Source organism: Meleagris gallopavo, chromosome 3 (genome assembly GCF_905368555.1).
Source record: "Meleagris gallopavo chromosome 3, MGAL_WU_HG_1.1, whole genome shotgun sequence".
NCBI lineage: Eukaryota > Metazoa > Chordata > Aves > Galliformes > Phasianidae > Meleagris > Meleagris gallopavo.
In genome coordinates, this window is record NC_139406.1 from 51,764,634 (window position 1) to 51,789,784 (window position 25,151).

The 25,151-nt window shown below is 39.2% G+C and overlaps 1 protein-coding gene across 17 annotated transcripts in view; it reads right to left on the bottom strand.

The window, feature by feature from the left end:
- LOC100543920 (opsin-5-like) overlaps positions 1-24,272 on the bottom strand; it is a 37,507-nt gene extending 13,235 nt beyond the window's left edge. Inside the window, exons 1-7 of one of the 17 annotated variants that reach the window (XM_085220946.1) lie at positions 24,064-24,241; positions 23,320-23,697; positions 20,003-20,140; positions 18,102-18,221; positions 17,974-18,021; positions 2,161-2,248; positions 1,951-1,989 (exon numbers count right to left, since the gene is read on the bottom strand). In XM_085220946.1, the coding sequence (XP_085077072.1) occupies positions 1,951-1,989; positions 2,161-2,248; positions 17,974-18,021; positions 18,102-18,221; positions 20,003-20,140 (433 nt within the window). In that variant the 5' untranslated portion in view covers positions 23,320-23,697; positions 24,064-24,241. Of the gene's footprint in view, positions 1-1,950; positions 1,990-2,160; positions 2,249-7,989; positions 8,989-17,973; positions 18,022-18,101; positions 18,222-20,002; positions 20,141-23,319 lie in introns of those variants that run through there. The other 16 variants (XR_014882476.1, XM_085220947.1, XM_085220950.1 and 13 more) reach the window with 16 other exon arrangements.
- Between the last annotated feature and the right edge of the window lie 879 nt (positions 24,273-25,151).

Below are 25,151 nucleotides of genomic sequence, written 5' to 3' on the forward strand. Positions count from 1 at the left end.
AGTTTCTAGTAGTAACAGACAATACAGCAAGAATGTTGATTAATACATGAAAGAGAAAAATGTAGTTAAGTAATGTTTTTACTCAGTGCAGATGCAACAATTTTCTCTGGGAGTACCACTTCCAGTATGAGACTGCCAAGAAACTTAAGCAAGCTACAAATAGACAACAGAGCTGCAATATTAGACAACAGAGGACAAGCCACTCACTCCTTACCTTTAAACCAGCCAGCCACTAAAACCTATGAAATTTAGACAATTTCAGAAGATGAGAGAGCAGTCAAAAAGCAGAATTTTAGGCACGCCTAATGAACTGAACGATCCTATCATTAATATAGTGTAAAGTTAAACCACTGAGAAGAGCCCAAGTGCTTTTTTGGACCTGTTTGTTCTGGCTCTGGAAAAAATATCGTTTTACCTATAGAATGCAGGTAAACACAGATACAGAAATTGAGTTTAGCAAGTTGCATAGATACCTACAGCACAAACCATTAGCTCTTTATACATATAAGAGAATATGCCTCATTTAATGACCCTCTCATAGGAAAAAGATAAGTAGTTTTCCAGAAGTTCTATAGACTATGATATTTTCTTTTAAATGAAATGTCAGACTAGCAAGTTATGTTAGGCAGTGATTCTGAATTCATCTCCATTGCTGGTCTCTTTAAGCCATTCCTTTTGAATTCTAATTCTGGAACTGTGCAAAAATTTTGCAAAGAAATTTATAACAACATTTTTGCTGGTGTCAGCAAACAGATCCAAGTACTCAATCAGAATCAGGCCATTTTCTGTAGTCTTATAAACGCACTGTATCTTTGTTTTTAAGCTCTTCAGAGCTTTGACATGACTGACACAGTAGATGCTGGGGGAAAAACCTGATAAGTGACTCAGTAATCTGGATGTGGTTGTTTACCATGGGATTCAGAAAAAGGAAGTTAAAAAGAAAGTTCTGAGGATGCATGAGTAGCTGAGCAGATATGAGGGAGGAGGTACATGGTGTGGGTATAAATGAAATCTTAGCTATTTTAACAGGCAGTTATCTGTTGTTGATATCAAAAACTGAAATAAAGCTACATCAGAAAAATTCCAGTCTATCTGGCAGAAGAAATACAGTATGATATTTCTGCTGGGAAATTACTTTTTTGTTAGCTGAACAAGCTCTGCAAACTCAGGAACGCAAACGCTTCAAGAACTTCTCCCTCTAAATTGACCTACATTGTCCAGACACTTTCCTCTTGAAATTAACTGTCCATATACATCTACACTCTAACAGGAATAGGGCTTATATTCACTTAAAATTTTCAGTATTGAAAGAACATACTGAAGAACTTGCTAATATTTGAAACCATTAAGATACCAATATTCGTTGACAGCTGAAAGGGATTAAAGTGACAGATTCATTTTTTGTTGGCATATTTATCTTGTATTTGTCCCATACTTCAGGGTTAATATTAGTTGCCTTTTTTTTCTTTCCTATTAAGGCATTCATTTAACTTCTACATATTTTTTCCACCATCTTGCAAAGCACCAGAGAGTAGCCATGCTTTGTGTCCTTAGCCAAGGGGTCAGTCATTGCTCTCCAGATGTCGGGGTTGCCTTTCCTTTCCTCTGACTCATAGTTTATTGACCAATAGCATTAGGATTGGATCTGAATTTTTTTCCTCAATTAGACCAGGACGATGGAGGAGAGATTTACCTCCTCTGTAACAGCAGAGCCCATTTCCCAGAAATCTCACTTTCTAACGCAGTGTCTGTAAAAATTGGCCATAAGCCTGATCTTTCTGGTACCTTATCCAGGCCCATAATGACTACTTTTGCTATTTTACTATAAGGAGTCAGGACACACTGTTCTTTGATTTGCAACAAGGTGTGGAAAATAAAAACTCTCATTTAGACGCAGTGACAGTTATACAGATACAAAAAAAAATGCCAAAGATTCAAAATCCAGCATACCTGTCCAGGTACACCTAACATTGAATACAGCTTTTGTTCCTAAAATAAAACAGGATAAATTATGTTACCCAGTGCTTTTTCCCCCTTTTAGAATACAGAGAAACTTGTCTCTTCTCAGAAACAAATTTCTTTCAAAGTTGCTTACTTCTCTTTGTTGCACCAAACATAACAAAAGCTCTATAAACATATGTACCATAAAATCAGACTTACCGAAGACCATATAACATGTTCCAACAACAATATCAGCTGCTTCTGTTATTTTGGACTGGAATGTTGAATTAGCAAAAGATGGGTCCATCTGAAAACAAACAAACCAAAACAGGATACAGTATTACAAATGCAGTACAAAAGCAAATATCTGCAAGCTCTCTCTAAGGCTATAAGCTGTACTCTGCATAAAGGACAGGAAGAATTTCATTTCATTTTTTGAATTAGCAGTTAATTTACCTGAATAAAGGTTTTGACGAAGACAGAGGCAGGCTCCTTTCAGTGCCAGGACAAGAGGCAATGGGCACACATATAAGAGGATCTCTCAGAATATCAGGCACCACTTCTGTGCTGTGCAGGTGACGAAGCACTAGCACAGGCTGCCCAGAGGCTGTGTGTGGGCTCTGCTCCTCAGAGACCTTCAGCAGCTGCCTGGACGTGGGCCTGGGCCCCTGCACTTGTGTCCCTGATGGAGAGGGAGTTGAGTCTGGTGGACTCAGAGGGCACTCAGACTGTTTGAAATCACAGATGAATCATTGATGTCTAGACAAACACATTTCAATTAATTTGAAGGCCTCATCTATATTTGAGATCATCACAATAATACAGCTGCAAATGGTAAAAAGTGCATTACGTATACGTAAGTACTTGTATAAAGTCTTCAGAAAGGAGGCTGTGTCACAAGTCAGTGAGATTTGTTAAACTTTCCCTACTTTGCAAAGACAGTTACACTGATGAAAAAGAGCTTCTGTCAACTGTATTCATGACGGTCTGAGAGATACACTGGCATAACTCAGAAAAATACCAGAATTAACATCTGCTGTCATCTGCTATTCCCATATTCCCTTAAGTAGCCTGCTGTGGGGCCAGCCCTGTGACCCAGTCCAGACCTTTCTGCCTATGTGAAGTAGCTCAGTACCAGACAGAGGGCACTTACTTCTGTATTGCAATACTCCTGCTAGAGGCAGACTCAGCTCGTAGATGCTCTCACATACAGGGTTTAACACACAATCTAATTCAAGGGAAAAGACCTAAGACAAACTTTTCTAGCACAGTATATAGTAATATATGTGTGTGTGTCTTCTCACAGGCAGGCTATTCTGCCCGTGGTCCCATCAGTTTTTTTCCCCATGCACCCCCCTATTTCCTCAACTGCCCTAATCCAGGGCACTCCTACTACTGACAACAAAGGGCTACACATTTCTTCACTAGGTATTTCACCATGAGGAATGTTAAGCCTACTGTGTAACACCACAGAAGTTTATACTCTAATCCTTTTGCCAATATTTATTTCATTCATTAAGCAGAAACTGGAAGATTTCACATCATAAGCCTCATTGTTTCCTAGTGGCCAGTGCTGCTGCATGTGACTGCCCTCAAGAGACAGCAACCAAAATAGCAATGGGACGTTCAGCTGCTTCCTCCCTGAGGCAAACTCTTCACAAGGAAAAGCCAAGCTCCTGACAGATATTACTACTATATTTTCAGTGTTTTATCCTATCAAAAGCAATCTTGATATTTAGTAAAAGAAAAGGCAGTCTACCATATATAAAGCACAGTTCTTCAGCTAATTATGAACTCTTGAAATATACTGAAACTCTTGGTTTTCCATTGAGCTATGGTCGTTCATCAGAGATAGATACTCTTAGATTTTATTCATATTGCTTTTATCACAGCAATACAGATAACAAAATCACACGCTGAGAAAAAGGGAGTTTTCTTCAAAGTGTACATACCTGGCTGGGCTGAGGCAGGGCAACATTTAAGCCACAGCATTAATGTAAAGAAATAATAGAAAGAATTTTTAACTAAAATCACACTTTCTCAGGATGAATGAAGCCCTTTAAAGTGTGAAATCCCAAGCTCAAAGTCTCCACAAACCTATCCTCTTAAGCAGTTTCCAAGCATCTACCTTCTTGACAACTTTTACAGTAATTTTGAAATTAGTTACAGTTATTAATTTTGCATATCAGTAGTCAACAGCTCTGAGGGGGTTACAGAAAGAAGGATTCTGTGGAAAAAGAAAAAGCATCAGTTTTAGAAAACATGGATGAAGCCATCTTCAAAGAGGAACTGAAAAAAGAACAGGTCTGCATGCTAACTGCAAGAACCACATGACACTTTCTTACATGTTTTGTATGGCAGAAATGTGATGTGCTGGAAAGCAACAAGATTTACTGGCTTTTTTTTTTTTTTTTTTTTTGGTCCAAGTTTATGAGCTATATAATGATAATTTGGAAAAATACTCAGATTTTTCCCTCCATCCCTCACCAGCTAGATTGACTTGCCACACAGTTGTGCATTTAAATACTAAATGAGCTCCATTAAACTTCTGATAGCATGCTAATTACACAAACCAAGTAACAACTAAGGCATCTGCATTCAATGTATCAATTTCAATAAAATGGTCCTTAAGTAAACTATTGTCACTGTGCGTAAATGCCATAAATCTTTCGTTTTCTCCCTTCCAGTAGTCTTTTCTTGACTTCTCTATCCTCAACAAATCACACTTTCCCTACATATTCAATGCTTCTCTTCTCCTACGCTATACATATTAACATAAAATGCTAAACAAAGCATGAAAAGTATTCATTAGTTTGCACAGCACAGCAGGAGGAAGTTAAAACCAACAGATGAAGAGATTTTAATAACTTATAATTAAACATAAATATATTTGTGGTAACTGGTAGGTACTATTTAATATCACTTAAAATAAGGACCATACAAATATCCTTACAATAAACGTAACAACATTTTGTTGTTTTTTTTTTTTTTGTTATGGCTATACTCACAAAGACTTTGGATTTTGTAATGTGTAAAAATGGATTACACTTCACTCGCTGCGTGAATAAAAATTTCTGGATGCAAATTTCTATTCACTAATTTTATTTGCCCACATTTCTATTGTAGCATGCAATCGGAACATGAGCTGGCTATGCATGCATGCATGGATGAACCGAGATTCCATCATTATTCAGCCTTATGGGGAATTCTCTTGGAAATTAATTTGTTTTTCACTCTGATTATAAAAAGCCATATTTTTGGAGTCCAGGATTAAAACCATACTCATCTCCAACATCATGTCAGTCCATTGTCTATAAATAACATTTGCTGGAAGGACTAATTAGAAGTCAGAGAGCATTGTGTCATGTGTGCAGTAGATTATCCATGAATGAATGAGGGCTAGATCTGCCAGAAAATACAAGGAAAATCTGATATTACAAATCAATAAACTATTTTTTTTCTTAAGTTTTCCAGTGCCAGATAATATGCCTCCATTTGTCCTTCTAATAACATTAAAAGCATCCATATGAATCAAATACATTAAAACGAGTACAGGTCTACAAAGAGAATGATCACCTACATACGTCTGAATGAAGTGTGGCAGAAGGAGAAATCCCTAATCACAAGTACAGAAATACTGCTACTTTTCCAGGACAACACAGAAAGTAAAGAAAATCTGATACTTAGTAAATCAGAACAAATGAAAATAGAGACAAAAGCTGTTGTGTACTTCAGCATGATCAGAGTAATCTCTATATTCCCTATTCAAACCAAAATCTAAGACTTATCGTGGACTTCCCTATACTAAGATATTGTCCTAGATCCAGATTTATAAGCGACCTCATAAAAGACCTCTCATAAGAAGTCACAGAGAGTCACACAACAAGATCACTTTATGATGCAAACAATTGGACTTGACAAAATTAAACCAATCACCCAATCCTCACAAAGTCATTTAGAGAGATAGTTGGGGAAGGATGCAATAATTTGTTTTCACCATTTGTCTAGCTCCGATTTCCAGCACAGCAACTTCCACATCATCACAAAGTGACCAAAAAGAAGTTACCCTTAACCTCTCCATGGCAATTTAAATAGAATAAAATTAGGATAGAGTCTGTTTCTATTCCAGTAAACTCATTTCATTGGCCTCAGCTGAAGATCTGGCACTCCAGAATTTGGTCTTTCACTACAGTAGGCTAATCCATTATCAAAAATTTCTTGCGATTTGCACCATATCTTAGGAGCGCTATGGCTACCAACCTACATTTTCAATAGCACCTAATGCTGCCTTATTATTAACTCTATGCTCCAGCTTTCCTCTGGGAAAATACATTTGATCAAAATCCTTCAACTTTCAAAACCACCAGAATCCGTGAGGTCTTACTTACTCCAGGATCACCAATGGATATAAAGTATATTAAAACAGGCATCTTCCAGCAACGCAGTGCTATCTGCAGACCACGTAGGAATTGACCCTGCCACTTTGAAATATTCTGCCATTTCTTTCCAACCTCAAAATGCTTTCTGTCCTTAATTTTCTAGCCATCTAGCTTGGAAAATGATAGGGCATTTGCCACCTGCTTCAAATCCCCAATTTTCAAAATCTCACAGTAGCTAGTAGGAATCATGAAATCAATTACAGCTGATCAGAGTAGAGGCACGAAGGGACATACACCGGGCTACTCCCCAAATTCTTTCCACATGGGGGGCCTCGGTGCAGAGGCCTCAGGTCACACTCTCACTCAGTCACCAAAGGGATAATATATGCCAAAGGATATACTGTTCCTGTATGTAATTCCTCTTCTTGTAGTGAATTTGTCGCTTTTCACATAACAGCAACAAGAGGGAACTGCTAATCTTAAATGTGAGCATGACAGCTCCCTAATCAACACACACATCTAGATGCAACAGCAACATAGATACATCATAAAGTTCACTGAGTTACACAATGACTGTGTCACAAACCTTAAAACCCTTTACCAGCTCACGGACCAAGCTTTGAAGTTGCCAAGTACCATCTCTACAATGCACACATCCCATTTCTTATAAAACAAATTCTTCTTAGCAATGCACTTCTCTAGTGCAGTCTGAAATCTTCACCCATTCAGTGGGGCTACATCGAATTTTCCTTTCTGAGTTGCAATGTAACATGACCACAGTAACAAGAAAGTTTACCCCATGCTTCGAGATCATTGGAGACGCAAGCTCAAAAGTCCCCAAAGTTTCCACTGAACAAAACAATGCTTTGTTTCAGGAATAAAATGCAGTCAGTCAGAAAATTTCACAACTGGAATTAACACACAATTAACTAATTAACTAGGAGTTAATTCCTCATCTGATTTAAATCTGTGTAGCTCACATGCTGTAATCAGTGTGTGAATACAGAGATTACACACAGAACAAAGCTGACAATTCAGTGACAAGTTACAGAAGCACTGATTTGTCCCTGAAGAGATCATAAAGAAGACAATTGACCTTAACTAAGGTCACAGGTATCCAGGTCCATCAGAATTTATTTTCATCCACATTTGGTGAAATCGTTGTTATAATTCACACAAACACATGCTGCTTCTGTTAACATTTACGTTTTGACAAACTAGGGAATATAGGAAAGAAACAAAAAGCAGGGACTAATGAGAAATGTGACCTCATTACAACAGGCACAAAATGCTATCCTCAAGCACATTCACTAGAGCAGTATGAAATGTTTCTGACAAAATTTTATGAAATGCTCTAGTGAACCTCAACTTGCATATTCTTTTATTTATTTATTTGTAAAATATGTAGCTTTCTCACTCTTCTGCTTAATAAACAACAAGAAAGAAACAGGAAATGAAAGAATGGAATATGCTGAATTTAATAGCGCATTATATATGGACATCAAGATCTACTCTATTTTATTTTATTCTTTAATTGAAAGCAGAGTGCTTTATTTTACTGAAATCATTGAACAACTTGACATGTTTCAGGTTTTATGTTATTTTGTTGTTGTTTTTTTTTCCCATTATTGCAAAATAAGCTGGAAAAATTAGCTCACAAAATTCTTACCTCAAGGCTTGCAGTTCACAGAGGTTGCGCATTACATTCCATAAGGACTTATACTCAGTGGATGACTCAATATTTGCAGTCTGATTATCTCATCCCTCCCTGCAATAAATGCTTGCAGTAGCAGTGGACTGTTGGGTTTGTTTAGTTGTTTTTTGTTCATGCCTTTGCTTTAGAGCAGATGGAACAGATGCCACTGTGTTTTGTGCAAACGGTCCATGACTCTTGGAGTCATTTAGCTCTGGGTCTGCCAGCACCTCAACTGATCAGCTTCTTAGCACATCTTAGGAACTTATAGATGTATTTTGAGTGCTTTCCTTTTCTTCCAGACATTCATGGACTGGATGGGTTAAACAAGATGAGCTGCTCATACCATCTAAATAGTTAATGTGATAAATTCCTGACAGTATTAACAAAAATTAAATGAAATTACAGGCACTTCCAGAATATTTCATAGTCACACAGATAGTAAAAATACCTAGAATTATTACTAGGTGCTTTAAAAGCAAAATTCAAATCAATCTTTCATTTGCTTACTGAGCACATCTATTGATGTTCCTTATGATTATTCAAATAATGAATTGGTCTGCATTTGCACAAATACTTTTATTTACTACAAAGGAGAAATCTGCATAATCTATATCATATTTGTATTTCTATATTATGTTCTTAATGTAGTATCTCCTACTAACAGTAGTAAACTAACATGACGGGGCAAGGAAAAAGGTCTGATCTAGATGGGCTCTATTTCTTCCCATTTTCACTTTTTCAGGTAAAACGTTCCTTTGAATTATGGTTATTTCTCTTCAGCTTCATCATGTATTCTCCTCATTGCCTTTTTTCTTCTTGCAATCCATTTGTAATGTAGAATTTACTAGGAAAGTCATATCTTCATATGTTTTTCAGTTAGTATTTTCAAAACTTCTTCATGAATCTTGCTTGTCTATGCAGCCAGAGGAATTGAAAAATAAATGCTTTGTTGTGTACTGCTTCATTATGAATCTGAAGATAAAGCACACAGACAAAAAACATTGCAACAAGACTATAGAAAAAAACACCCATGAATCTACAGCAGGAATGCTCCATGCTCAGAATAAGGCTTTTTAATATCAGTATTTATATAGGAGTTAATTTCTCTTCTGATTTAAATTCTGTAGCTCGCACACTGTAATCAGATGGAAGAACCAGCCTGCAGGCTAACCTCCTGAATTACAAAGTATAAGCACATTAGCATTTCTGTTTGCAGAAGCTTTGAGATTTGTATCCTCAGTCAATGTTTTCTACAGGTTAATTATTCTCAGTATGGATTTTTTTTACATCTTTCTTTTCCCATAGTTAACTAGAATTTGTCTAGCATTAACTACTAATCACTGGCTTGTGTTTTCAACCTCTACCACTGAAAAAAATGTCTCATATCAGGAATCTGCTCCCCAGATATATATTTGCAAAGCACAATTAAGTCATGTTCATCACTGGGTTTACACAGATTTCTTAATTATTTTATGAGGGAATTTTTTTAATCCCTCTTGAAGCTTTCTCTGGCTTTTTCTCAATTCTTCAGCCTGTATTTCTCTTGCTGTGGGACAAGGATTCTAACCACAAAATACCTTCATGAATGCAATACCTATTTCCCTATTTAGATATGCAAATCTATTCTTTCTTCTCAGTCACAGCACTGCAATGGGAACTCATTGGTCAAGCATAAATTACCACTATCATTAAGCCCTTTTCTAATATTTTGGGCTGTTTGATGCTACATTTGCTTTTGTAGTTGCCTGATCCATCTCAACAGATCTGGAATGAAAGGAATATAATTAAGTTTTATGGATGTCAGATTTTCATCAGCTCCACTGATGTCCAAGACTCCATTGTGAGCTGACTGTGCCTTCTGTGACAAAGCCCTTAAATTCATTCCATCCAGCTCTATGAGAAACTGCTGTCTTTACGTGTTTTAAGACAGAAAAACTGTAACATAGCCTCAACCAAGCTGTATACTAGAGTTTTTGTAATCTATTTTTATACGAAATTTGTTTATGCCATAACCACTTTCCAGTTTTTAACAGAATACATTTGTGCATCACACACAGATCTTCAGAAGGCTGCATAATATGCATAACAAATGGAAATACAAAAAAAAAAAAAAAAAATCCAAAGTGGCTAGAAGATACACCTCTGAAGAACATTCAGGCAAAAAAGCATTTTACAACCTTAAAGCAAGTACCAGATATCTTGCACAAAAGAAGGAGGTGCAAATACCTGAAGAGATGAAATATTTCACGGGTCAAAGCCGAGAGTCCATTAGTATACACTATTGCGAAGTTAAAAAGTCGGTATGACTCAACCACAAAATGGAAAAAGAAAAAAAAAAAAGAGAAATGAAGATGACTTAAGATGACTTAATCAAGGGAAAGGTATTTGTAGTCTGTGTGTTTTTTCACGTCTGTGTGGAAGAAATGGAACTGGGGGTATTGGCTGAGGCTCAAAAGGCCAAGGAGTTGCTAACAGGAGCAGGGAGGTGATCACCATCCCCCTGTACTCAGCTCTGGTGAGGCTGCACCTTGAATGCTTCATTCAGTTTTGGTCTCCTACTACAAGAAAGATACTGAGGCTCTGGAGCATGTACAGAGAAGGGCAAGGAAGCCGTGAGGGGTCTGGAGCACAAGTCTTATGGGGAGTGACTAAGGGAACTGGAGTTGTTCAGTCTGGAAGAGGGGCAGAGGAGACTTTATTGCTCTCTATAACAACCTGAGGGAGGTTGTGGTGAGGTGGAGGTCAGTCTCTTCTCCTGTGTAATGATAGGGCAAAAGGGAATGGCTTCAAGTTGTGCCAGGAGAGGTGCAGGTTGGATATTTGGAAAAAATTATTCTCCAGAAGAGTGGTCAGGTGCTGGAATGGGCTGCCCAAGGAGGTAGTAGAGTACCATTCCTGGAGGTGTTCAAGAAACATTTAGATGTGGTACTAAGAGACATGGTCTACGGGGAAATCTGGTGTTATGTGGACAGCTGCACTCAATAATTTTGGAGGCTTTTGCCAACTTTGGTGATTCCATGATTCTATGATTTCATAAAAGATAACAAGCACCACTGCCATTGCATCCTGTGAACTGGAAAAAAGGTTTATTCCATTTACTCCTTGAATTGAATGAAACTTGGGCCCTCCCCTAAACAGATTTAGAGGGCTGGCATAGAAATGTTTTGCAAGAATTTGGTGCCAGAAGAAACACTGGCATCAATTAAACTGTGTTCGGCCAGGTTTTAGGAGAAAAAAAATATATTATGTCATACAATTTGAAATTTTTAACTGAATTAGTTCTGTCTGATGTAAATTGTTGCTCCTGTCTGAAAGTGATTCCAAAAATGGTATAGTATTTTGTGGTTCTACAATCAAGATATCAGTGACATTCTGGGTCTGTGAAACAAAGAATAAAAGTGAATATACAAATATAACCATCATATTAGAATTCTGTATCTGCTTTAAAAAGAGATCAAAATGTTGGAAGGCTTCATAAAATAAAGAAAAAAGAACTCTGAAATTGGCAGTTTCAGGTACCACAAGACACTTTGACAGCCAAGCTGACAGCAGACAAAATTCAAAATGTTGTTGGAGAACTCAAGTATGCTGAAACACCTCATCACAGCTCTGCCCCAAATCTCTAATTTCCCACTAAAAGGTCATTCTTCATCTTAACTTCCCATTTTCTGCAGTGGGTTTTTCCATTAACATTATGTAACTTTGTGCTACAAGACAAAAAAAAACATTACAAAAAAAGGGGCCAACACCAAGCAATTTACAACACCACACATACTGGAACAGTATCACTCGAGATTTAAGAGGAAAAAAGATAACATTTTTGAATTTCATTAAAGCCACTAAAATAAGACTTCAGAATACTTGGAAAGTATTTCACATATATGATTAAAAATACAGAAAGCAAATGCACTAGGAAGTCCTACAAGTACTTAGTACAGCCAAAACAAGACAAAATTATTCGTATTTGGAAAATAAGTCCATTGCTGATATTGAAAGCCCTAGCAAAAATAAACTCAACCTTGTGCTGGGCAAAGACAATGTATGGTTTGTTTCAGACACATCAAAACTTGCGACAGTCCAAAAGCATAGCTCACAGGGGCTGTGTTACTTGCTAATAGGAAGCACTCCTGGAACAAGGAAGATGTAAAAAAGTGAATACACATCTCATTGTTTTTTTCCTTGCCATAACAATCAAAGAAACATTTGAGCTATGAATTAAGATAATCTATCCACTCTATAAAGAAACACAATACTGTATTGTCAAATAATAGAAATAAAAGTCTGTGACAGCAACATTATCACTTTGCAAGTCTACAGTAAGATAAAATTCATGTACAAAAGACCATAATATTAATAACTCATAAATTATTTCTGCAGAAATTTTGTTTTGCAAGTACCATTCTGAAAGCAAACTAAGGGGAAAGACAGTAGCTAAGTGTTTAGATTGAACAATGCCCTCTATGAGGTGGAAGAATATCATTCAATCAAAATGTCACATAATCTACTGACATGTTTAATTAAATTAAACAAAGAGACACCACTCAAGACACCACTCAAGATAACACTGATTAGTACTCACTATAGCAGGAAGACTTGGTTCCTGAACAATTTCCTCAGCACACATCACATTACTTTTGCATTCAATAGCATTCCTCACAAATAATGGCAATGGAAAATGAATGGAAATTATCTCCCCTCCTCTGCAAAACGAGAACAAACCAGGGCAGCCTTGCAACTGAAATTTTTCCGAGTTGGCAGGTCTCAGATTTACAGACCTCCAAATGCTGTCATTTCAGGAGTACCTTAAGTTAGAAATTGTAACAGAATATTTCCAGCAGCTAGGAAGAGCTGTGTATTTCTCAAAGTAGGCCCCAGAGTTTCAATCAAAGGAAGAATTCAGTGTTATCGTCTCTGTACAGACAACAAAAAACATTTTTGTTTCCAACTAACCTACTGATCAAACACTAAGGAAAGGGGAGAGCTTTCCTAGGAACATGGATCAGCAAAAATATTTTGAAGAAGTTATTACTTCTGTGCCCAAAGTTAAAGCAGACAGAAATGAAGACTTGCAGAGTTGCATGATGAGACTACATGTGATTTTGTGATTCATAACAAAGTGTTAAAAAAAAAAAAAAAAATGGTTTAATAACATGGCTGTTATGTTCCAAAAATTTACAAAGTCATCATTTTTTTTTTAAACATCAAAGACAAAACCTAAAGGTATTTTCAAGGTTTTTGTGGCTTTATATTCTTGCCAGTGTTTTGAATGAATCATTGGAAAAAAGGTATTAAATGAAAAATAGGAGAAAGAAAACGTTTGTGGAAAAAAGAAAAAATAATAAATAAACGTTCAGCATTGTGCTGAAGGGATGTCAAGTAAATATGCATTACTCCTTCCCAAGGGACTCAGTGCTGTATTATGATACTCACAAATCATTCTGTTTAAAAAGGACTTATACTGCCTTCTCCTCAGGGACCAAAGGAGACCTCCCAGCTTGGCTATAATGCCAACAAAGCTACTGTGACAAGAGCAAGTGAAAACAAGATACAATAAATTGTAGTGTAGAATCATCTGTTCCATGATTTGCTCTAGGGACAACGAGCGATAACAAGTGGACTTCTCCAACCTAAGTAGGTAAATCCTAGGCTGCTTTTTCTCCATTCAGCTGGAGTGGAGGCAAAGCGGATTGTGTGAAGCCCGTTTCCCCCTTTTACAGCATCAAAAACCAAACATTAACCTTAATTTCTTTACTGTTTCTGTAATATACTTCCATGTTTGAGTCCCCTGCATGTGTTTGCTGTTAATTATACACGTCAATGCCAGGAGGATTTCTGAATATTACTGTCCTCCTTCACTCATCACTGTGGCCTTCTTCATGCTACACACTCTTTCTTGCACTTACTGAATAGTTTGCCTAAATAAAATTGCAAAAATAGCTTTTAGTCAAGAGTCAAGTGATGTGTGAAAAAATGTCGTCTTCCCACTCTGAAAGAGAAGCACCCTAGCTGCATGTCAGGTCTTGCTTTTATGGCCTCCTAAGAACATTTAGCCTTCTTTTTTGAAATCAGAATTAATTTATTCCACCTTTTTCATATTTGTACCCAGGACAGATTTTCTTCGTAAGATTTTATTTAACACTACCTTTTGCTCCACTATCAGTTCTGCCCCATTGCACCTGAGATTTTAGTGACATGCTTTCATTTAATCTTTTACCCTATTTTGGTGATGAACATTACATGAACACCTGGCATTGGATTACTATGTATCAGTATTTTCACCATCCTGTGCTGCGAACCAAGTTAGGCTTGATTTTCTACTGGCAGTGAAAGGTTTTGGATTTTTACTGAAGTTTCGAGCAGTACTTTCTCAGGGCCCAGCCCCCTGTATCATTATCTAGTCTTGGTCAGAAATTCCTGACACTCAGGTATGGGAAAAATAACCATTTGAAAGAAATAACTTTTATACTTCCATATAATGTGATTATTTTTTATTTTGGTTGAAGTACTGTGGAAATACTTTCTGCTTCGTGATATAGAAATGATTGTAGAAGAGTGCTTCAGAGATGTGATGCTTAATAATTTTCTCAGTGCCTGAAGACAATTGCAAACCAGAACAAAACATACAAACAGTTTGCATTCCAAAACTATAAAGGAAACACTACAATAGGCTGCACAGGTAGGCATCCAGGCGAGTCTTGAATATCCTCAGAGCAAACCCAGGGACTGCAGCCGCTCCTCACACACCGTGCCCTCAGACCCTTCCCCATCTCTTCAGTCTTCCTTTGCACTCTCTAATAGCTTTATTATGTATGCTACTTCTTATGTAGCAGCACCCAAACCTGCACCAGTGCTCAAGGGAGGTGTGCCCGCACAGCACAGAGCAGATCAGGACAACCACTTCCCTTACTGTCAGTGCTGGGCATGGTTCTCCCCAAGGTACAGTTGGCCCTTCTGGCTGCCATAGCACACTGCAAACTCAAATTCAACTTGTCACCAGGCAGAACCACAAGATCTCTTTCTGCAGGGCTGCTCTCCAGACCCTCACCCACCAGTCTGTACACGCAGCCAAGGCTGCCCTATCCCAAGTGCAGTACCCAGCACTTGCTCTTCTTCATGCAGATTGCGTCCATCCTCTAATTCGTCCAGATATTGGTGCAAGACCTCTATGCCCTCAAGGGAGTCAGCACTCCTCCCAGCTAAGCATCATCCACAAATTTACTTCATATAACTTCCAGATCTTTATTGGAATCGACAGTGAAAACATTACAGAGAAATGGCCTTAAAGTGGAGCCCCACAGACTCCCACCAGTGACAAGCAGAGTAACTCTCAGGCCACAGCCTCCCCTCATCTAACATAGCCATGTTTTCATTGTCCAGGGACATTCTTAGGGTCACAGTGTCATGGCCTTATGATGTCACGGGCCACCTACCAGAAAACAGCTATACTTACAAGGATCCTGACATCAGAACATAAATTGTAACACAAGTCAGCCAGCTAACAAAGGCAGGCAGGCAGGCAGGAGCTGTGGCTCCAGCCAAGAAAGCAGGCAGGCAGAAGCCACAGTGCCAGTCAGCCAGCTAAGGCAGGCAGGGGCCGCGACACCATCCTGCCAACAAGCCAAGGAAGGCAGGTTTTGGAAGACCCAAATTTTAAAAATAAATATGCTTTCCTGCACTACTGATGTTTATTTTGTACTCATTTGTTTATATTAATTTCAGTTTGGTTGGAATGCTTATGTATCACTGTCAACAGTTTATGGGCTGGTTCAGCCCAGTTCTGTGACTAGCGGGGCGGGGGTCCTATGAACGCATGACCTGGGAAAAGGAAAAAGGGGAAAAGGGTAGGGAGATGGGCCTAAAAACAAAACAGCAACAATGATCCGAGGAGAAACAAACTAATTTACTAAATAAGATATCGGAATGCAACTTTGCACACTATAATATAGTATAATACAATATAATTGGAACTGAAGATAATAAATAAAATAAAATGAGAGAGAGTGCCCAAAAACCAAAAGATCTTACTCTGAGTAAGCTAGGCTGATACGGCACCGACAACAGAGATGAGCCAAAGGGTCAAAAAAGAAAAGAGGAGTCTCATGATCTATGAACAGTTTTTATCTTTCCCTCCGAGGGTAAACAGTAACAGAACAGCGAACAGCCCTCTGGGAGATGCAGTGTGTAGTTCTTCTTCTCTTCTGGGACAGATACTCAGAACTGGAGCATTAACTCTTTAACTCTCAGTGCACCACACGATGTTATGATGTGGAATACAAATAACCAAAAATCACAAAACCATGACAATCATGTCATTTACTTGAGGGAGTCTTCTAAAAAGGCTAATAGAGGCAATTAATGTAACAGTGACAGGAACTGTGGGATCCTGATTTTTTTTTTTTTTTTTTTGTAAAGCCCAGCAGTGAATATCAAATCTATAAAAAAGTGGTGCACATTCTTGAGAATCATCTCTTGTTGTATATTCTCTATCATGCTTTATTAAACACTGAGAGATCACAAGGTTGTTTTTTTCCTCTTCTATACAATTCCCTCAGAACAAAGATAAAAGCAAAGTAAAAGCAGTAACACTACAGCATCAATTACCAGGGGAATTACAGCAAGGTTTTGTCATAGCTGTACATTTCAGCTCCAACTTTGGGATTCTACCCCAATTCTTAAAAAATCTCTTTAGCCTCCGGGGTGAGATGCAGCCTTTTTAGCTCTTAGCAAAGTAAATCTTCCTATCCTTGGGCAAATCAATACTTCCTCCCAACTTGGTGTCATCTTCAAACTTACCGAGGGTGCACTCAATCCCTTTGTCCAGGTCATCAATAAAGATATTAAACAGGACTGGAATCAATACTCTGGCTCCAATATTGGGAACACCACTCATGACTGCTCAACCAGCTGGATTTAGCTGCATTCACCACCACAAATAACAGATGAAACTGGTAACCTTGTAATGGCATATTCAAGTAATAGTTTACAAGACATCTGAAAAAACCAAGAGCTCTCTTAATTTTTCTCCACTTTTAATCTTTAAAATTATTATTGAAAAAAAAGGTATTACCTAGTTGTAATATTCTAGGATCTAACCAGCAATCCTCAGAACTAATAAAATAGTCACAACGGGAATAATCTTGGTCCTGCTGCAGTGAGCATTACACTGACATCAGCAAGGATAGGACCTCCTCCTCTGCCCACTTAGCTGATGGAAAACCACAAAAAGTGATTTTTATTCCTATGGCAGTCTGAGATATTACATGTAATTGCTTGACAAATCTCAAACAGCTGTCTCAAGGTTGTATATCTGGCAAAAAGTTAGATTATTTAAACAAAAATAGCATACTCTAGATGTAAAGTATCGGCAGCAATTTGAAGTTTGGAAGATGACAAAAGCATTATTTATCAAGCATTAATCCTGATCACTATTGACAAGAACCATTCCTGACAGTCCTAACACTTACTTGTTAAATTCATATATTCAAATCTGAGAGGCAAAAGAGAAAAACTGATTCAGCCACTGATAACATCACTCAACTATGAACAAGCAGAAGTACTGCCAGACTAGTTCTCATTGTCACCCAGTGCCAAGAGATGCCACACATACACTGCAACCACAGCGTGACAGGTATCCATGCTTCTCCAGTCCATTTCAACATTCACCTGTGAACAGTCAAAGCTTTCAGTTTGGGACGATACGTTTAAAAGCTGACAAAATACCTTTTAATGTCATAGTTGCTCCTGCATGTAATCTAGAGGAATTACAAATTCAGTCATGTAATGCTGCCTTATTAGCTTCAGTACACTCTAACACAGAAACCTTCAGCCACATCATATTCATTAGGACTGTTCTCCTGTTTGCACAATTGGTCAGAACACTACATTTTCACTGAAGAAAAAAAATATATGTATACTATTTTACAAAAGAGATTCTTGTTTAATTAAAAAGGAACTTACTGCTTTGGTCAGCTCTGGTGACAATTTTTGTGCAAGCCAGAGAAACACCTGTAGTGAAGAAAGAAAAGCTCTTTGCATGAAAATCACTCAGCCTGCTCTCCTCACCAGCACACTCATCTCCTACACACCTTCCTAGCACCTTGGCATCTCTGGAGTGGAAGATGTACTCCATCCGCTGCTGGGCTGCAGCAGTGACCTTGTGTCTCTGAACACACTCCCAGATCAGTAACAGTGATTGAGACAGCAGACTGGGGAGGAAAAAAATATATTTTCACAGCTGTCCTTTCAAATAAACGTTGAGTGTTCTCAGATCTCACCTTTTATGTCTGATCACAGGCAGATCATCTGCCCTGCAGCCCTAATGCCAGGGCAGCCAGGCAGTCTCTATGGGAAAGCACTTGTACAACATTTATTAAATGTATATAAAAATAAAAAGTTCCACCAAACATTCTATTTTTGAGATTTTCCAGGGGAAAAGAATAAATAGTTTTGCATAAAAGTTCTTCTTCAGAGTTAAGCACACTAGCAGAGAAGTGAGAAAAAATAGTGTTGAGTCCCTGTTTTCTTTGCTTCACTGGTACATTTACCTCACTAAGCAGAATGCTCAACTCATATTTGTTTTGTTTGGGGATATCTACAGCTTATAAAATTAGGCCCATAAAAATGACTCTAGCCCATTAGTTGCAGATAAGCATTAGTCACCCTGTTGTGGGAACAAGAAACAGAATGCCTATACTTGGAAAAAAGTACTGCTGTAACTGGATGGTAAAAAAAGTTCTTTCCAGTGTCACCAGAGTTAATTTGGCAAATTATCAAAATTGTCATATTTCTATAAACCACCTATAATTTCACTGCCTCTTAACATGTACATACACGTTTTTGTTTTTTTTTCCACATAGTCAGCTTGTGCTCAACAAAATAATGCCAAAAATGTTTATGCATACTGCGGCATACATATATTCCCATCTTCTCTCTCTTTTTTTTTTTTGATGAAGAAATTTGAAATAATCTTTCATCTTGGGAAACAATATGAATTCTCTTAGATCTCCCACCATGTGGGCATGCACAACCGTGTGGGAAAAAAAAAAGTTTGGGTGCACGGTAGAAACATTTTCAGGATAGTTCTGAAATACATCACTGAACTTGTGCAAATGAGTGCGTTTTTACCGATTGCTCCACAAACACCAGGCATGTTTCTCTTTCTGATCAGAACCACCAACAATATAAAGTCAAAATGTCAGCTATCCTGGGCCTTTTGGGTGCCACACACTTAGAAAATGCCAGAAATAGACACAGCTTTTGGAGATGGAAGGGATCAGGAGCTGCTATATGCACAGATGAAAAATTCTAGCTTTAAAGTTAGTCACCTTCAATCAACTGTTCTTTTTTCCTTTAGAATGTTCACACTAACTCCACTTAATCCCTTGATGCAATATAAAATCTTTGTTACATTGGCACTGCTCCTTTATCAGGCACAAATTCAGAAATTGTATGTGCATGTGGTTTTTTTAGTCTATTTATAAAAGCTGGAATCTCTGCAATCACTAGTGGCTTTGAAATTAGGCAGTTTTATAGATTTTCCACTCTTTCAGCAAGAGCTTTTTCCCTCCATACATGTTTAAAAGAGATCATTAAAATATACAGTGGGTTGTAAACACAAGTACCTCCTGCACTGATCAGATCCCCATCTCTCAGCTGTTAACAGTGCTGATAGATAAACATTGTGTGGAGCTCTGAGAGCTGGCAGAGCCCTTGCCATGGCTGCATCAAAGCTCACTTTTTTCAGAAAAGCTGTTTATAAAAAATAAAGAAACAAACAAACAAAAAAAAAACAAAAAAAAAAAACCCACAAAATCTGTCTAACTCACAGGACATGTTAGTTGCGAGCTGTTCTTTCCATTCTGTTTTCACCCTGTCTCAAAAGTTTGTCTGTGCCAACACTACTGGTGAGGTGAGACTGAACTCTGCAGTTGGCAGTGCCTTCAGCTCTTTATCCAAATGAAATAAATAGGGCCAGCATGCACATCACCTCATTTATTAACCTTGTACAGTAAGGATGAGCTTTTCTTCTGCACACCGCTGCTCTGCCAGAAAGGTCCTTAAATGCAGGAGATGGGAAGCACCATGAGAAAACTTCACAACTCTCAGCAGGGATCTCATACAACATCTGTAAAATCACAGAAGGCATCATTTGAAGATGCTTGCAGTAAGCAGAAATTAATTAGGAAGCAGGTCCAGCTCAGAGGCCCATCCACAGCCTAAAACTAGGGAATCTGTCCATAAGTAATGGTTTTCTCTAGAAGCTTCATGATTTTGGCATCTTGGCCACTGAAAGTAGTGAATGGAGAATACTGAGAAATGGGAAAGGGATGGGAGTAGTGCTACAAGCAAGTTCTTTCTCCTTGTAAGTAATTCTTCCTACACCTTTGATTTTTATGGTACCTCTTCCAGTTCTATTATGTAGTTTTGGGGACATGGTGACCAGAATCACAGACAGAATCACCAAGATATGGTGAGATTGCAGTGAAATAATCAAGTTGGTTTTCATACCATGCTAGCTATTCACACTGCTTCAGAGTGTTTTATTCTCATCAATTATCATTTCCAAATGAAACAAGGAAGATTGTTCTGTCTGTCTGCATCCCATTCTCCTCTCAGGATTAATCCACCTTTGAAAGGCGTATCCTCTTTCTCTACCGGACATCCTTGTGAAACCATTTTGTGCTTCACTGGTTGGCTCAGTACCAGTATTTTATCAGAATTACCCATCACAGTCTAGGGTCACATCTGCTTCCTCTGTATCAGCCTCACGATCCCTTTTTGCATCCTCTCCTTCAGAGGGAGAGATGTGGGTTTACTCCCAAGAAGTGAGGTGCCATCCACACGGCTGTCACCAGGCTGCTAGCAATACCCAACCTAGCCTTTGTTGTTCTCTACACTGAAATGCATTAGCTCTTTTTAGACAGCTAAAAATGTACTAAGGCCACTGTCCATAATGTTCTATATCTAAATCAAAATTGCAAAGCTCAACCCCAACAAAGCCCTTCTTTTAAAATCAGCCTTTCCTGTTCCGCTAAGTTTTCTCCAGAGAACATCCGATTTATCCTTGTGATTTTTCCTCATTTCTTTGGAGCTCATGGCTGCTTTCCAAGAAAGGGCTTTCTTCAGGCACAACTTTCCATCTGTCCTTGGTGACAAAGAAATATCCTTCTCTGTCTGTAGGTGGGTCACAATTGCTCTCACACTATGGCTCCAACAGTGCTTTAAAGACTTCGTTTAACAACGTGTACTCAGTTTTTCACTTCAAGATCTTTACGTATATAATCAAGGATTTCTGTTATCTCTCATTTACCTCATCCAGATTCTTGCCAGGAATGATTCTTTCTAACTGCACCTTTTCTATGTCTGCACTGCCTTCAACTGTTTCTTTCAGTTGTCCCTTAATTTATCTTCTTTCCTCCTGACATATTTTGTATTTTTTTTTTTCCAATTGCACAATTTCATGTGTTAAAGCCAGATATGACGATCACATATCTATCCCTTCTTTTCTCTCACATTGTGTTATTAAAACCGCTTATAGGCTGTAGTATCTTCATATCATAGGACTCATAACAAGCGTTTGGAGAAAAGTGTAAAAAAACTCCTGCTCCATGAGCTTCCCAGGGGCAGCTGTAACAGATCTCCCACATCATCTTCACAGCATCAGGCTCAGGGGCTTTTGCTGCCTGAAGACTCTTTCCTGTGAGGACTAAACAGTGTGACTCAAGTGATTCCTGACTCAGTGCCATAGGGAAATGCTACAGAGTGCTAACGGGAACACACTACAGACCTACATTAAATCCCATAATAAATTTTCAGCAAAATGAATCCCTTCAGGATTATATCTCCTTCCAAGTGTAGCTATTTCTTGAGGAATTATGTCCTCAGTTTTGGAGAAGAGGAGAATCGTTAGGCCATTATGGTCTTTTTCAAGCCAGGCCATTCTACGATTCTATGATAAAAGAGCAAACTGATCACAGAACATCTCTGCTGCAGCCTGCACCTGGCTGAGGGCAAGAGCACTTGACACATGCCAGGCAAAGTAACACATACAGAACTGGTTCCCTCCTCACAGTCTATTTCAGAGCCCTGAGAAAGTTCGCACAGAGCAGTTGTGCACAACTCCCTCATTTCTCACCACCACACAACAGAGATCTTGCTTCTCTATGCAAAACATAGTTAGAACATATTAATTTAAAAAGTGGTATTATTGCTTTCCTATAAGACAAGTTGCAGCAAAAGTGAAGGCAGACACGAGTGCTAGCACTCACATTTTGCTAATCTTTTATCAGATAGTTTAAAAATTCATGCATTGCTTTGCCCTACAGATCCTGACTTGTTCCAGTGATATACACTCTGCAATGACATGAGCTTTGCAAGAAAGGCTGGACCTGTCCCCAGGATCCCCCGTAGTTCTGAAATATATGGTAGTTGAACCAGCATAGAATCACTTAGCAGTATCACTGGTACAGTCTTAGCATAAAACGTGTATCCGAATCCTTGCGGTTGTTCACTGAGCAACGACCAATTGTTCCAATACAAAGACAACGGTTACCTCCACAAGCCACCACTACCTGCACAGGCTGCACCACACAGTGCTGCACAGCACCCTAATTCAGAAATCACATACTTTCTGACTATCAGAGAAAGGCAGACACTGGCCTGCAGACCAATACCAAAACCAGTGATTTATCTGTGTACAAGAATAAAACAAGTCAAAGCATCACCGAGTTTATGAGAGGCTGAAGAATAAGAATCATTTTATTTGGAAGGGACCCTTAAAGGCTACCTAATCCAGCTCCCTTGCAATCAACAGGGACATCTACATAAGGAACAAATCCATATCCCATACCTTCACTAATCAGCTTCCCTAACTAATGCTCAAAGACTCAGAGAAGCAATTTTCAAAGCTGTCGCAGGCAGCAACGTATTCAAAATCAAAACACTCAACACCATTGCAAATAGAATAAATTAGCGATCCTTCCTCTGAATCACAGGATCATTCCATTCATGCACTCCAGCCTTCTGCTACCAGTTCATTTTGTATAGACCATGGGATTTTCAGAGAGCACGCTGCAGATTTTCATTGTTTTGAGACATAAGAAACAACACCCACAGCCCAGTATTTGGCATAAGCTGGACAGATAGCAGCCTACATGAAGTCAATCTAGGGTTTTCCTGCAATTCCCTGAATCCTAGAACTGGCGTTCCAAACGCGGAAATGCAAATAAATAAATAAATAAATAAAAGGATGAAGCAGATGCGCAACACCAAATATCTGTTTTAAAAGTTCCGTCGCTCCCATACCTGTATCGTCGATGCCGCGCTTGCCAGCCCCGACTGGCGACAAACGCCCTCCGACCCCTGTGCAGCAGCAGCACCTGTGGAGCCGGCGGCGGGGCGGGCAAGGGTAAGCGCAGAGGAGGTAGGCGGCCCCGCGGGCTATGGGCTGGAAGCCGGGCCGCTCCCCAGGCACCGCAGCCCCCAGAGGCGCTGACCTCGGGTAGGTAGAGCCGGTCCGCGGCGCTACTGCCGGGCGGAGCGCTGCGGGAGAGCGGGGAGGCTGCGCTCCGCTGCGCTGAGCCGCTGTGGCCGCGCGGCTTGTGCCCGGCTGCGGGGATGTTCCGCTCCTAAAGACATATGACGCGACTCTTGCAAGGCAGATCTGTAGTCGTCCCTATCTCGCTGGGAGAAAAAAAAAAAAAAAAAAAGAAAAGAAAAAAAGAAAAACGAAAAAAAATTAAGAAAAGAAAGAAGAAGAAGAAAAAAAAAAGAAAGAAAAAGGAAGAGAGTAAAAAAAGAAAAAAGAAACGAAAAAAGGGGGGGGGAAAAGAAAGAAAAAGAAGAGAAAAAGAAAAAAGAGATGAAAGAGAGAAAAAGAAAGAAAAGAGAAAAAGAGATGAAAGAGAGAAAAAGAAAGAAAAGAGAAAAAGAGATGAAAGAGAGAAAAAGAAAGAGAAAAAGAAAGAAAAGAGAAAAAGAAAGAAAAGAGAAAAAGAAAGAAAAGAGAAAAAGAAAGAAAAGAGAAAAAGAAAGAAAAACAAATCTGACCCTGAATTCCAGAGCACTGGGGTAAAAAAAAGAAAAAAAGCTAAACCAAACCAAACCAAACCAACCCCCTTATGTTGCTGTAAAAAGGGGGATGTTCTCAGTGCTTCTTTAAAGGCTATCCCTCAAGATCATCCTCTGCATATGGACAGGGGAAGAGGCAGCCTGATTGTCATAATCCAAACCCAAAGTGCACACGATTCAGACTTTGCTCTACTCATTGCTAAACAAGGACCCAAATGCTCCATTTTAGCTGCAAAGAAACTGAGGTTGCACAGAACCTCTTGCAGGGGGCCTTATTCCACCAAGCTCCCAAACAGCAGTACCTGGGGTCTGCTGGAGACAACCTCTTTGGGATTCCCCATGTTCCTCAACAGGCCAATGGGTCAAATACATCAAAACCGTGAAAATGACACACACACATCTAGCAGCAGTAAAAACAGCCATGCAGGGGATCACAGAATCACAGAATCACAGAATTGTAGGGGTTGGAAGGGACCTCTAGAGATCATCGAGACCAACCCCCCTGCCAAAGCAGGTTCCCTACACCAGGTCGCACAGGTAGGCGTCCAGGCGAGACTTGAATATCTCCAGAGAAGGAGACTCCACAACCTCCCTGGGCAGCCTGTTCCAGTGCTCCGTCACCCTCACCGTGAAGAAGTTCTTACGCACATTCGTGCGAAACTTCCTGTGCTGCAGCTTATGTCCGTTTCCCCTCGTCCTGTCTCCATGTACCACTGAAAAGAGACTGGCCTCACCGCTATGGCCGCCACACCTCAGATATTTATAAACCTGGATCAGGTCCCCTCTCAGTCTTCTTTTCACAAGGCTAAACAGACCCAGTTTACTTAGCCTTTCTTCATAGGGGAGATGCTCCAGGCCCTTCACCAACTTTGTGGCCCTCCGCTGGACTCTTTCCAAGAGATCCCTGTCTTTTTTGTACTGGGGAGCCCAGAACTGGACACAGTACTCCAGATGAGGCCTTACCAGGGCAGAGTAGAGGGGGAGGATCACCTCCCTCGACCTGCTGGACACGCTCTTCTTAATGCACCCCAGAATGCCATTGGCCTTTTTGGCCACGAGGGCACACT